Genomic DNA, 15,414 nt, shown 5'->3' with positions numbered 1-15,414 from the left:
CTCCTTAACCCTGTTTCTTTTCTCTCTTACCAGGCCTTCATTAGGTTTCTCGTCTCTTGTTCATCTCACATTGTGTTGAAGTTCCCTGCAAATAGGTAAAAGGCTGAGGGGCAACCTAATAGCAGCCTGTTAGGACCTGCAAGGAGGTTCTCCAAAGACTGACCCACTCTTTGCAGTGGTGAATGACAGGAGGACAAGAAGCAATAGGGATAAGTTGAGAAAAGTGAAGTTCCCAGTGGACATAGGGAGGAAAATAATGGAGAAATCAGTTGAGCATTGAAAAAGATTGATGAGAAAAACTGTGTGCTCTTCTTCAGAAACACAGCTAGGTGGAGCCTTGAGCTGGTCTGGCCTTCTTGCTTACCCTGCTTTGAACAGAAGACTGAACCAATGATCTCCTGAGGTCCCTTCCAGCCCAAGTAATTTTCTTCTTCAAAGTTTTTTTCTTGCCTTCGTTCTCACTGGCCCCTCCACCTATTTCAGACACAATACCATCTTGGTGAATTATCTCTCTAGCTTAATTTCAGTTCAACATTCCGAGGACTTGTTTTTTCCTGCTAACTTAAAATCTCAGCCTTTCATTCAGACTTCTGCCTGCTAACATCTATTTATCAAACTTGGTTTAGATGCAACATAATTAATCCCTCTCTCCTCAAGCACATCTCCTTGATTGCTAAACCATCATCTATTCTGCTGCTCTTCTGCCTAATCCAGATGTTCTCTGCAATGCTACAACTGGTTTTGCAGGTTGCAGAGAGGATCTAAAAAGCATTTCAGTCATCCAGACTATTTTGGCTGTGTCTGCCTGAGTTTGTAGAGAGCTGAACTCTCAGTGAATTTCCTGTTGTTTGCAGGAGGTACTAAAATCACACTGATTTCACTTTAAAAATGCCAGTGCTTCAGTGTTTTTCAAAGCATGGACGATGGAGAATGAGAGAGAGCTGTCATTTTGATGTTCAAGAGAACACTGCAGAGCTCAAAAGAGATGTGTTTGAGGCTGCTTTCCATAAAATAGGCTTCATTCTCAGCAGTCTGGCAACACACGCTCTTAAAATTTGATTCCAAAATGACTTGCTAATGATGACACAGATTACATTGTCTTTAAACAAATATTTGCTCTACACTGTACAATTTTAAATTCTTCTGAATGCAGCTGCAGGAATGATGTCCAGTTGTATAACATTCCTGTTGCTAAGAAGTAACAAAAATAAGTGTAATTATTTATCTTGGATGTCTGAAAAAAAATTTCTGACATTTCTTGCACAACATTTGTTTGAGTCTGAGTCATAATGCAGACTCTTATAATTAGTGCACTAACTTCCATTAATTAGGCTGACACTTAATTGGATCTATAAAAAGCAACCGTGACATGTCTGGTTTTAATCAATTACTGCATACTTCAGTCTGGTTCATGACTGCTGCAGTGATTGTTAATGGCTTTGTATTACTGGGAGGCCAAATACATGAGCTCTGTAGGTACAACAGTGAGTCTAGAGTTGCTTGGCTAGTTGGAGCTTTACAGTCCACATGGATATCCTGTTGGTCCTTTTTTCCTCTCCACCTTTTGGGGAGGGTAAGCAGGAAATCTGCTTGCAAGCATGGGGAGTGTGTGCTGAGGTTAGCTGCAGTTCAGCCATGTTCTGGGATCCTCACATGAAGGGTTGAATGCAGTCCCTGCAGTCTTGGACTATGTGTTCTTTGTGTTATAGTCTTGCTGTAAAAATCAAGTGCAGGGAGCAAGAGAAGAGCCAGTTTTATGCTCATCTGGTGAAAGGTGTCCTGAAATTTTTGGTCCTCATTTTACAAGTAAAGCAAGTTGAACCAGTGTGTTTCTGTCTTGAATCCAGTGCATAGTCCCTTTTCCTTCTCTGAATACCTCATCATCCCTATTCCAGTCAGTGGTAGATGCTGTAGGGTCTGTGGCAGGAGAGCCCAGCATCCACGTGTGTGTGGGGTCTTGCAGCTCCCCTGCATCTGTGTGCCTGGACAACGCTGTGAGAGCTGCAGGGGTTTAAGAAGCTGTGGCTTTGTGAGCGACAGTACTGGCTGTCACAACCCTCTGCCCACATGTTCCTGTGCCATAGTAGCCACGTTCATGGTGACTCCTGAAAACTTATTTTACTTTGTGACTGAGGCAAGCAAGAAGCCTTTGGGCAGCTCAACTGACCATCAGAGACAAAGCAACACTTTGGCAGACTTAATACCCTACAAGAGCATGAACCTGCTTTGTGTCCAGGTTGTAGCTCCTGCTTCTCAAGGAGTCTCTGTGCCTCAGGAGATGGCTCCAGGATGAGATGTGATATTTGCTTCCACAGCTTTCATTGAAATAGATGCATAAATCCATTAGCGTGTGCCCTGAAGTCCTTCGATTTGCTGCCATTGTACTGAAGTAGAATAGAGTATAGATACATGTTGTAGTCAGCTGAAACATGTTGCATTTTGTATGGATTTTAGTAATTCCTTGGATATAGTTGCTTACTTCATTTAGGTACTGTAGAATTTGAGGCTTTGGAGGTTTTAAATAGTTACACCCAAACTTTGGAATGTGGCCTGAACCATGACTCCCTTTGTTCAGTAATGCACCCACTGTTGCTTTTTCGTGTTGTGATTGATACTTGCCGAGTTCATAAAACCAATGTTCATCTGAAAAATGAAAAAAAATTAAAATTAATTATCCTCTTCCTGGCTGTTATAATGCATTTTTTAAAGAACATGGATTTTTTCCACTTTGATCGGAAAAAGATTTTACCCAGTTGTTCCATTCCAACATGTTGGTTGTGTATTTTAATGCTTTGGAGTCGGAGTCAATGGGATGATTAAATTTGAAAAACATCTTAGCTACCTGTTTTATTTAAATCTTTGGGACATTTTGTATCGCTCCTTTGTAGAATATCTCTGTTAGCTAGAGCACAGGATATTATTATTTGAATAAATCCTCAGCTACTCTGGTGGCTTTCATCAACCCAGCTTGAGTTTTCATTGCTAATCGGTCATTTTATTGACTTGAATTAGAAACAATAATATCAAAACTAGGACAAAGCAGGACTCCACGGACAATGAAGTACAACACTGTTGCATAGAAGGGTGGAGGACCTAGGCTGATGAGGTCTTTGAGCCTGGAGCAGATGACTTGTATGGCTCTGAGTAACTCTTAATGTCCTTTGTCTCAGTTTTCCCGGCTAACAGTCCAGTGTCTAGCTCTGCTGTGAGGGTTAATAAACAAACTTCTGGGTGCTTTGCCAGATAATTAGGGTATATGGGTCACTTTGTTGTTAATTACTCGAGTGTGCCTGGATCATATTCAAGCAGAGGGGGATGACCTGGGAAGGATCCTTGTCCCATCTTCTGTTTTGTGCCACTGAAGCTGGAGCAGAGGCTGTGGCAAGGGGAGAGCAGGTCCTGGAGCGTGGCAGGAGGGTGCTGTGCACACGCAGCCTCGCCGGCATCGTGGATCCCTGCCCTTTGGAAGTTGCAGCGAGAGAAGCTGCTGCATTGCTTCACTCTGACTGGCTGCAGGGGGAAGTTGGCACTTCCCAGTCCCTGTCTGGGAACTTAGACAGCTTTCTTTTTTTTTTAATTTACGCATTTATTTTTGGCTGCTTACAAAAGGAAGTACAGTCCCATCTCGTCGCAACAAGAGCCAAAACCTCAGCACTCAGCACACCAGCTCTGCTGCCCAGGCCTGAGCCTCACATACAAAAGTCCTTGTCAAGATGCAGCTTTTCTCCTCTGCATTTCCCCAGAGCGTGAGCAGAAATGGCCTGTGAGGAGTCTTTAAAAACTCATTTTTCTGGGTAAAATTCAGCGTCTTCTGCTGCCTTTTCAACAGAAATGTATATTTTCATTGGGCCGAATACAAACCACCAGACAACAGGAATGGGAGTATTATTTTTGCACTGAGGTTAAAACCCAGGTATTTCTGTGCAACTCTGACAAGTATTTTTTATCACAGTCTACCTAGCTCAAGGATTTAAAATATTCTGCCTATTGTCTCCACTGCTGGGCATCTGTACCTCGCTATCATCATTAGGAGCTCTGGGCTTCCAGCTCCTCCAAAAACTAGACCCAGGAAGCATTGGGCTGATATTTTGAATGCTTACCTGTGTATGTGGTTTTGTGCACAGGGCCAGAGCATCTTTCAAAATACAAATTTCAGCATTGCTGAACAATCCCATTCATGTTCAGGTCAGGCACTGCAGCTAGCTGGTGCATCCTGGCAGCTGAGCAAAGTCACCTGCTTATTTCAGTGGAGCAGGCAGGTCCTCCATGCTCAAAATTAATATGGTCATGCCAGGACAGAGTGGAATTAAATCAGATGGCTCACTTTATTAGCTTCTTCTCTTCCTAAGAGAAAGGACAATGGGTAGATAAACTCCTGGGCTTCAGGGTCACCTTGCTGAGGGTTTCTCCTCTGCTGACATCATGTGTTGTTTTGTATTTGGGTTAGAAGTTATTGTTTCTAGATTTTCTTGCAATCTAAATTTTAATGTGTATATGGCAGGGAGGGGTTGGTGGATTATGGTGCAGGGGAACACACTGTATTGAAGGGGTACATGCTGTGGTCATTTAGCATGGCCAAAGATGAGATTTGGCACAAGTCACTGTTGAGCTTAACTTGTCCCTGCAGATCTTGCCAGAGTAATCAATATATTTTTGTTTACATAGGCACATGTTGTATTTTGGGGTTACAGCGAGGGCACCATGAGAATGAATTCTTCCCCCTTGGCCATGTTGGTAGTGTATTTTTATGGCTTACAGTAGAAATCACAGGGGTGATGAAGTTTTAAGAAATATATTTGCTCCCTGTGTGTACTGGTGTGGTTTAGTGCTTAGCCCTGAGTCACAGGAGCCAGCTTCTGCCTCCAGCTGTGTCACTACTGTGTGGTGTGACCTTGGCATTGGTTGTAAGCTGACTGTGCAGGGATTGCATCTTCTTGATTAATAGCCTTGTTCAGAGTTATATGCCCTTGGTTCGACAGCACAAATAAGTCTTTATTACCTCAGTAGCAGCGTGGAGTCCTGGCTCAGAAAAGGAGCACAATCCATTCCTGGCTTGGGAACCATCAGCACAATTAATTCTATTTGGATTGCACCATAAAAGTTGCCAGTAAGGCAGAGACGCTGAGGCCTACAAACATTGCATGAGTTTAATTAAAAGAATGATTTGAAGCAGCTTTGGGTACGGATACTTATTACTTCTCTATTGGTTCCTCTCACTTCCTCTGTAATGAAATGTCAATGAACTCAAACAAAATGAGCTTTCATTCTGCATGGCAGAGAGCTCCCAAAGGTGGCTGCTTCTGGAGACACTTTTAGTAGTGTGTGAAATAAAGGTGAAAGGGGGGAAGTTTCTTTCTTCCAGGCTGTTCATAGGGCAGAGAACACAAGTGTGGCCTGTGCAGCAGTGAGCCTCCCCCATCCGTGCAGAGGATGGCTGTGTCCCAGCAACACTTCCAGGTACTGCTTTGGTGTCCAAAAGTACTTCTGGGAGCCTGTAGCTAAAAGTGGCTGGGCCCTTCACTGGGTTGGGGTGAGAAAGCTCAGCGTTTTGTAGGATGGGGCCCTGGCTTTTGATGCGTTTCAGTGTGTTGGAGGGAGTACTGTGGGTATTCTCTTGGCCTCCACATTAAGCTCTCAGATTTTCCCAGAGAACTGGGCAGAGCGAAATACAGTCACAGAAAGGGAGCAATTAATTAAGCAGCTCTGTGCCTTCTTGTGGTGTCGACCCCGGCAGCGCCTGTGAACTGCATAAATGCACTCAGCCTTGCTGTCCAGAGCTCTGATCTGGGCAAAGCTGACTGCAAAAGGACTCGTTTCAAAGCCTCTCTTGTATTCTTTGGTAGCACGTACAAGGAGAGTGTTACAGACATTACTGCTCTGCCTGTAATAGCTGGGGAAAAAGGCTCAGCAGATTAGTGGGCTTTTTTTTCCTCTCCTGTGTGTATGCTTTTGTTGGAGATGAGGAATTAGCACTACTGATTTTTTTTTTAAAGACTCTTGAGTGCCCACAACCCAAACTGACCTAGGCACTTTTGGCGACTTAGAATTTTCAAGTTATTTTTAAACGCTGGAAGTCTTACAGAGGTCTGGGAATGTTAAATGATTGATTATTTGCATCATAGAGCATAGGAGTCACAGCCCTACACTGAGGCTCCATTGTGCTAGGTGCTGAATGCACACAGAACAAAATGACTGGGTTTGCTCTCAGTACCATGAAATCAGAGCAGAGTCAACTCCCATCCCTCTTTTCTGATATATCTTGCATGCTCAGTGTGATATAGCACTAACAAATCATGATATGTTTTTAATAGCAGATGAAATACAAATAAAGACTTGATTTGTATAGTGGGCATTTGCTTAACATCTTGAATGGCAGGGCACAGTAAACAGTATATAAATGCCTGGATGGAAAATAATTGTTCATGCACAGAGCTGATAACAGTGACCATGTGTACTTTCAGCTGTGTTTCTCTGTTCTGTCCAGGCCTCTGGTCAGTGCTACATTGCTGTTACCAGATGACTTGCATTTACTGCGCTCCTTTGATCGCTTTGCCAGCGTGACATCTGGCTAGTTTCCCTTTGCCAGGGTCCCAGGATCCTGGGGAAGTTCTCACAGTTACTCATATCTGTATTTTCCCTTTACAGTTAGCCTGAGAAGTGAATGATTCCTCCTCTCCCTGCAGATGGGGGTTTATTTGATGGAGAGGGGGGCTAGGGGTGAGTGTTGTTTTTCCCTTTCTTCCAGGGTCAGACAAATTCAGCCCCACACCAGTGATGTTAGATTCTACAGGCTATCACAAGGCCCTTACATTTACTGTTACCTTGAGGTAGTCCATGGAGTCTCAGTGCTAATGGTTTGTTTTGTAAACATTGGTGGTTCTCTGTGTACAAGTGCCTACAGCCGAGGAAAGACAGAAATTGGTTCCTGTGGGAGTTGTTCTGCACTTGCCCTCCCTAAAAGCTGTCTTGGGCACAGAGAGGCTTTATTCTTGCAGTACAAAATTCATCTCTGACTATGAAGTGTTTGACCATGGCTGACATGTTGGAGCAGTAAGAGGGTGGGTTTTTTTATTTCTGATTACTTTTAGGTATCTTGCAGGCAGCAAGCCCCTTGGAAGATGAGTAACTAGTCATCATGCTTGGGCTGCTGATCAGTAGGAAGTAAGGGCAGTTCAAAGTGCTCTTAGTAGCCTGCATTGCTGGAGACTGTCCTGCCCCAGTAACCTACAGTAACTGAATTGTCAGTGCCTGTGCGTGGACAGGCACTGAGAAATGTCACTCCCTGAAGCCAGGCTGTTGCTCTGTGGGAAAGGATCCCATGCTAGCCAGCTAGTGTCACACTTTAGCTTTCAGTCTTACTTTCAGGCCTTCATGTCAGTGAGACATTAGAGACCTGCACATCATACTGAGCAGACCTTAATGAGTACTTATAGCAATTGTAAGCTTTTCACAATATTTTCATCTTGTGTCTTATCCTGGCTCAGTCACAAACTGAACTTGTGACTAAACTCATCTATTTAGGAAAAATTCTTTCTTTAACTGAAGGGCCTCAAATTGAAATATTTTAGCAAAACCCTGAAACATGGGGGCAGGTAGAGCAAGAACCTGCCTCTAACTCCTGTTTCCCACTGCAGGCCAACCTCCACAAGCTGGCAAACAAAACCTTTTGACTGGTTCTGCCTTAAACATAAGATGATTTTGACTGCATGACTCACTGTTTTGTATTTGTTGTTTGTATTGCTATAGCAGTTGAGGCTCTTAAACTTTGGATCCGAGACCTTGTTGTGCCAGGTGCTGTTAGGAGCATGGGAAAAAAACAAATCAAAAAGGCCATGTGAGGAAAAACATGAATTTTTGCATAACTCAAGACAACAGGTGGCTACAGATGGGGGATCACAAGGAACTGATGAAATAATAGTGAATGACCTGTGCAATGAGTAATAGTCTTGGTACATCACTTCTCTAAACATTGCTGAGGTTTTGTAGGGGCTACAGCAAAGGGCAGTTTGAAGGAGAATGGAGTAACAGAAGATTACAGTGACATGTCAACAAGTGAGAAAGACAGCAGAGGTAATAGTGGCATGCTGAAAATGATGCTTAAAGGAAGATGTTTGCTGCAAACTCTAGTTAGTTGGTTGTGGGTGCTGTGGTTATATATGAGAGAGTACCGATAGAAGTGCAAAGTGGAGACAGAAAGTGTGTTTTTTAGAGGAGGGAAAACAGAGCCATGGGGAAAAGAAACCTACAGGCAGGCTATGTATTCAGAGTCTTGAGCTGAAACTTCTGGTGTATTTACTACTAGCAACTCAAGGAAAAAGAAAGTGCTGTTTCTTTGGATCATAACCTTTAACCAACATGTGACATGAGGGAACAGATGAGTGAAACAGAATGTGTGTGTTCCTTTATTTGTAGCACAGATGTCTCCATAAGGGGTGAAGGAAAAATGCTGCTTTTTGTTGTGCTGTTTATTTAAAGTTCAGTTTAACAAAATTAGCCTGTTCAGAAACTTCAGTGAACGTCCTTTCTAAGTTGAAAACTTGCAGAGCAAGATGCAAGTCAAATGCCAGCCCCAGCAATTAGCATGCATCCTTTCATGAGTGTCAAACTGTGCTTCATCTCTACCGATCGGGTTCTTTTTCTCCTACATGCTGTCTGCAGCTAAAAATAACATCAAGTTAAAGATGTACCAAAGTTAGCAGCTGCCCAGTTCATGGTTTTTCTGAGCCAGCTTGCTCTCTTCCCCAATCACAGTTTTTCTTCCCATGAAGCATGAGAGGAATCACAGATGTCACAGCATGTATTTGGGAAGCTCCCACTGGCTTGAGGGTGTCCAGGAGCTCAAGTGCTCATAGATCACAGGGTAAAAGGTATTGCTTGGAGTGCAGCTTCCCACATAAAATCAAAACTGTTGAAGGTGTATTGGTGCTTGATAGGAAGGTTTCTAATGAAGGAAGTGGAAACACAGCATGACATGACTGCAGAACAAGAGAGGATGTACTTAAATAGACTCCCCAGAAGGGTGGTTGGAGAAATGGCTTCATAATAGGAAATGCATTGGTTGCTACAGCATTAGATGCTCTCCCCATGTGTTCTCTGCAGTAGGGACCCCTCTCAGCTGAGCCATTTTTAGCTGTATGGAAGAACCCAGTTCTTTATCTCCATGGCTCTCTGAGCAATGAACTTCTGTCGTACCACTAGATGGGGACTGCACGCCATACACCTCCTGTCCTGCTGGGTCTCACTGCCCCCCACCCAGTGCCCACCAACCCAGCTCCAGCAGCACAGTCCACTCTGCTCTGGTGAGCACTGGGGTCTCACAGCACCTGTGAAGGTCAGGCATTGCAGGCAAAGAAGTGAAAAGGCAAATGGATGAGAACAGCATGATTTGTATAGTATCTGCATGCTTCTCTAGTTATCCAGCTCTGCAGAATGTTGGGTTTTATTCCCACACAGTTACAAAAAGTGTCCTGAGCATGACTTGTGTTCAGAGGAAGCTAAATAGTGTGTGTGTGCAACATCTCTGAGTCACAAAATGTGAATAACCTCTCTCCCCAGCTGGATGAAGGAACGTAACAACAGCTTATCCAGCAGTGCCATTAAACTGGTCAAAGATGAAATGGAAACACGATTGTTTTTAGATGCTGGGAGAAAAGTGAGGACTTTAGATGTAAAAGACTCAGTTGTGTGCTGGACCTGACCTGCCTGTTCCCTGCTGCCTTGCAGGGCTTTTACTCACGTGTTCACCTTTGGCCCGACGTTCCGAGCGGAAAACTCGCAGAGTCGCCGGCACCTGGCGGAGTTCTACATGGTGGAGGCTGAGCTGTCCTTCACTGAAAGCCTTCAGGACATCATGCAGGTGGGCACTCCAGATGTCTATGCAGGACTGCTGCCAGAGTTTCTTCCTCCTGTGCTTCCTGCCCTCTGCTGAGGTCACAGCTCCTCTCACCCTGTAGAGAGTAGAGAACCAAGCAGAGGTTGCACAGGTATTTCCCAAGGAGGAGGGTTTGCTCAGCAGAGATGAGGCCATAGAGAGGATTTGGAAGAGAAGGTACAGGTGCACGCAGCCCTCATCTGAATGGGAAGCTCCACAGTTGCTGTATTGCCAGGGAATGTTAATGTGCTTGACTAGTGCTAATGACTGGCACTCTCACTTTCAAAATGTTCAGCACCTTTCCACTGAGTGAGCAGTGTTTAAGCAGTGTGCTCTGTAAAGGCCTCCTTGAAATCTGCATTGAAATCTGAAGAAGAAACAACAGTTTCTGGCATACACTGTCCACTGTGGCTTTAGCAAAAGACTGGAGGAAATCTTTAGTCAGCTGCTTTTTGATTTTTCAGGATTGACTTCTCAGATGCAGTTTAACCACATGATGGATGCCTATACACCTTACCAGTCTCAGCATAAGCCAGCTTATACCCAATAGGACTTGTATGTAAACATACACACACAGTCTCATTTATCAGATAAGCTCTGTGGAAAGTGATTGAAAAAATAACCTTATAAAGAAAAACACCTGAGGCACTGGCTGCAGATATATAAAATAACATCCAGGTGGTGGTTTCTTCAGCATGGGTCATAAACAGTGCTGAACCAGCATGGCCTGAGAGCACAGTTGGTGTGCTCTGTGTGCTGCTTCTGAATCTGGAATGTCTGCATGACACTGGGCTGTGTGGACCGATCCATTGGGAGTCTGTGCTCCATCGTAAATAGCATCCTGCTCTTTCTTTTGTGTCTCCTTTTCTCCACAGCTTTGTGTATTCTTAGAGCACAGCCTGTGTGTATGTACACATCTTCATTCCTGAGCCCCCTTGCTTCTCTAGGTAATCAAGAGTCAATTGAAATCTTCACTACTTTTATCTAGTATAGTAAGTAGGGTCTTCTGTTGAGTGGTGTTGGAGCCCTTCAACACAGAATCAACATACCTTGTGCAGAAAACCTTAATTTCCTGAGTTTTGAAGTATAAACAGCCAGTTCAGACAATTCAGAGAATTAGATTTGAGAACTGTTCTGGAATTTGTAAGGCTTTTATTTGTAGAGAAAGGAGGAAATTTCCCTCTCAATTTTGCCTTTGTTGTTGCTAAGTATCTTGTTGTGAAGTTTCAGCTTGTTAAATCTTCCCTCTGTCCCAAAGTCTTTGACAAGCACCTTTCCCTCTAACAGAAAGTCTCCTAGCAGCCATTATTTTGCATTTCTCATAGTGAGTATGTATTGCAACAGGCTTAATTTTGTGGTGTTCTTACTTGGGGAAGTGGAGTTCCCACTTTGTTTATTTTTAAACCATTAAGCAATCTCTTTTACTACAAAACAAACCAAAAAACCCAATCAACAGAAAACTCTGCTAGTTGCTCTGAAACCTAAGTGTCTCTCCTGGTGTAACTGACCTAAATTCAGTGTTCTCTCATGTGTCTGCCCATCGGGTATTTTGTCTGTTTGTTGTCATCTGCAAGTTCTTTATTCAGTGAAAAACGCCCAGTTGAAAGCCTTCAGGGCTCTTGGCCAGGGTTATTATCTGAACTTTGTCCTCACATAAGGAGCTGGATTGTTAAAAATTTATTTTTAAAATTGCTATTGGACATTTGGAATAAGTATCTCTCACTTGAGCAAATTAATGTGCTGGGAATGCTCAGCTTCTTCAGGGACATCTTGAAGTATTTGCTTATACACCATTAAAGAGCCTTGCTACAAAGATGTGCATGTTTACCATTCACTGGTGAGGCTTGAGATCTTTCAGCCAAAGCTCCAAAAGAAACATAGTTTTCATTATGAAATAAAAGGAAAAAAAGGAGATTTAATAACCAAGCTACATGTATTTGGGAACAAAGGGCCTGAAGTCTTAGAGCATCGGCCTTTTTTCCCCTCTGTAATTGCACAAAGTAGTGCTCAGTTATTCCTAAATTAGTAGCACAGTTCTTATGAAGTCTCATGTGTCTTAATCATGCAATCTAAATTTCTGTTCTGTGCCAAAATCTGTTTTAGTGCTACAAAGAAGCTTTGACTCTCGCAGTACTGGTTTCACAATACTTTCTGTGGAAAGTCCCGTGTGCTCAGTGCAGAACTTCACGCTGCATGGCTGGGTGATAGTATTTCTGCTTTGGTCTACAGGGTACATGTAAGGGGATCTAAGGAGGGACCTCTTGTCTCCTCCAAAATGGATGAGAAAGAGAAGGATTTAGAAAAAGGTCAGATAGACAGGAGAAGAGGTACAGTTGTGGAAGTGGCTGGACCCCCTAGAGCCATCGGGCCCCCAGTACCTGAATTGGTGATCCAAGGTCTCCAGTTTTATTTGTCCTCTGAGATGCCTGTTACCACTCTCTCCCTCCCTCTCTCTTCAATGCTGTGTCATGTAGTTGTATTTGTAGGCCATTATCTTCTATTTTTCATTCCCCTGTATCAGCAGTGCAGTATATTTAAAGGATCCCACTTCACTCATGACACTAATGGAGTCTCAAAGAGGCCATATGATACAGTCATTATTGAATTTCATCAAAAGCACATACAAAGCCATGCTAAAAAAGGCATTATTTAGGCTGTAAAGTTAGGAAATGCAAGAAGGAAGTTTTCCTGAGGGCATTGTCAGGAATTTATGCATAGTGTTAGTCTTCCTTAACAAGATTATATCCTAGCACTACTGTCTCTTTAAGGGATGGAGAATATTTCTCTTTAAGATGGGGCATACAATTTAACACTCAGTATTTGAGCTGTGTCCTGAGGGCAGGAGTATTGTCTTCCACTGGTTATGTAGTTCATCAAAATTAATTTGCTGTCATTACGGCCTAGTGACATGGAGCATTATTACCTCCATTTTATAGAGGGGAGTTCAGGCATGAAATGAAATCAGGTACCCATTCTGGGTGTCAGCTTTAGAGAGCATGGATCTAAAACATGTATGTGATTTGATTTCCAGTCTAGTTTTCACTCAACATTCTGTCTTCAGTACCAAGTCTTAGGCACTTGGGCAGGTCTGACTGCAGTCTTGAGGGAGCAAACACTGGTAATCACATGAGAAGGGTTTGTTCTAAGAGTTTTGCACTCTGTTTTACAACTCTCTTTAGGGACATTGGGCTTTCTGCAGGACTGTAGGTTCCTTGTCTGAAGTGGTATCCAGCTGCCATAGCTCAGGCTTGTTCTCTTCCCTAACTTTTATCTGCTTCCCTAACTTTTATTCAGCTTCAATGGCCAGTGGAGCAGTGGTCTGGCAGACAAGTCTCTTTCCTTGCACAGCAACAGCATCTCTCCAAAATGGGGCCTGAGCTGTTGGTTATGTTGCTGAGAGGAGATTTTATGACCAAGATCAGATGGGAATCCTTCCCTCTGTATGTGCACATGTAGAGTGGGTGTGAGCAAGCATGGAGGCAGCAACAGTGGTCCACTGGTAATTGTTTCCTGTAAGGAGCCTGTGATCTACACTGCATCCATATGCATGGCCCAGGTAAATACATAAATAAAAATCCTGCTGGCAGGTCATGTGATTTTTCTTATGTAATCTTTATTACATAATAAAGATGATGATTTGAACCTTTCTTGGAGTGCGCAGCACCTTCAGTTGCTGCTGCTGACTTTTACTGCTGCTTTATTGATGATTTGCTCTGTTTCAACTCTGGTCATAATGTTTTTTGGGAAGAGGATAAGTTGCAGTATCAAAAGATCCAGGGTAAAATTAAGCAATACCCTTGGGAGCTGCTCCTAATCAAAATTGAGCTGTTAACCATTAAACAACAGAGCAACATTGGGGAAGGCCAGTGTTGATACTGCTGAAGTTTCAAAGGTGAAAATCAAAAGAGGCTAAAAGGGTTGAGGGAAGGGAAAAAGCTTTAACCTCTGTTCTCCTTGCTTGCCCCCCTACCAGCACAGTTTACACACCACCATTGTGAAGCAATCACATTATTGGGCTTTTGGGATATCCAGAGTCCCACCTCTGAGATGAGCTAATTGCTGTGATTCCAGTGCCTTTTCTCCCCTGTGTAAGTCTCCTGTCAAACATGTTTCTTTCAGAATATGTTCAAACCAAGCACTTCACCTATATCTCACACTCATGTGTTCCCTTAAACCAGCAAGTCAGTGATTACACTTCTCCACTCATTTTTCCTATAGCCTACTTTGCAGTCCTTCATTATGCTATCTGCTTAAAGACATAAATTCTCAGTTTGAGAGGTTTTATTCCTCCTTTTTTTTTTCCATCTACTGTTTGTGCCTAGTACTTGTTTGGCATAAATAAGAGTGGCAAGGAGGCCACTGTATGACCCACGTGTCTGTCTTTTTTGCCAGGATAAAACCTCAGTCTCAAACCTGGAAATATTTCTCAGATTGTTTTTCCCATACCACCCACATCTTTTTTCCACAAGAGGAAGCTGCTTATGTTGAATGCTGTGGGAACCTAATTGTTACTTTATCGCACAGTGAGGAAAAAAAGTGCTAATTAAACAACATGCCTTTCCAAAACCAGATGATACTTTCATTTTCTAGAAAGAGGAAGCTTAATGTAAAATCCCTTCGTCTCTGCCTGGTGAAACCAGATGAATTGCTAAGAAGTTTTCTAATTTCATTTGCATAAGCCTTTTTCTAGCTACTTTGAAGAAAGTTCAAAGCTGACTGTTTGGTTATTTGCCACTCAGCAGCAGGAATGCTGGCTTTTCATTTCCTGTGTGTTTGAGTACCAGGAGGCGTAAAACTGTTCATCTGCATATGATAATGCTGTTCCCTTATTTGCATCTTCCCTTTTTTTAAAAGGAGAGCCCAGGTTGATGCAGGAGTCTAGAGTCTGAGTTTGGCTCAGAGTAGCCCAAATGGACTGCTTTACCAGCTCCACTAGGCTGGTGGGATGCAGAGTTGTTCACCAGCACAGAGCAGTGCTTCAGCAGCTTGGGGCAGGTATGAAGGATGTTCATCTAAGCATAAGTTTGAACAACATGCCTGAAATCTCATCTTGGCTATGTCAGTAGCCCAGTGGCTTTGTTTCTGTGCCTTGTGTTCCTCTTACCCTGAAAGATCCAGTTCCTTGTAAGGCACAGACCTACTGCTTCTTCTTGAGGTCTGCTGACTGTTCTTTCCACAGGTTCATCTTTCCTCAGTCACAGGCTTTGTGGTGTCTAGGGGCTGCTGCTCACCTAGATATCATTAGTGGAGACTTCAGTTCTCTAAACTCTGCAATTAATGAAGCAGTTGTTACACTCACAAAAAAAACCCCCAAACAACAGAACAAACAAACAAACAAACAACAACAAAAAAACACCCCAGAAATCCGCAACCAACCAGGAAAGTGCCAGAACTTTGAGATGCGCTTAGTTAGGAAAAACCTTGTCCCTTCCCAGGCTGAGATGACATGTAGCCCCAGCTGCATTGCTCTGTTTTGACAAAGAAAATAAAAATAGGAGGGTGATTTTGAATAAGAGGTGGGGCGATCAGTTGATACCACAGGG

The 15,414-nt window shown here is 43.2% G+C and overlaps 1 protein-coding gene across 2 annotated transcripts in view; it reads left to right on the top strand.

The window, feature by feature from the left end:
• The window catches only part of NARS2 (asparaginyl-tRNA synthetase 2, mitochondrial), a 48,694-nt gene that overhangs the window by 19,022 nt on the left and 14,258 nt on the right, over positions 1 to 15,414 (top strand). For both annotated transcript variants that reach the window (XM_059838447.1, XM_059838448.1), the window contains exon 7: positions 9,724 to 9,856. In XM_059838447.1, coding sequence (XP_059694430.1) covers positions 9,724 to 9,856 — 133 coding nt within the window. The remainder of the gene's footprint in view (positions 1 to 9,723; positions 9,857 to 15,414) is intronic.

This window comes from Haemorhous mexicanus, chromosome 2 (genome assembly GCF_027477595.1).
Source record: "Haemorhous mexicanus isolate bHaeMex1 chromosome 2, bHaeMex1.pri, whole genome shotgun sequence".
Classification (NCBI taxonomy): Eukaryota; Metazoa; Chordata; class Aves; order Passeriformes; family Fringillidae; genus Haemorhous; species Haemorhous mexicanus.
The sequence above is the reverse complement of the archived record's forward strand: the minus strand, read 5'-3'. Positions and strand labels throughout refer to the sequence as shown.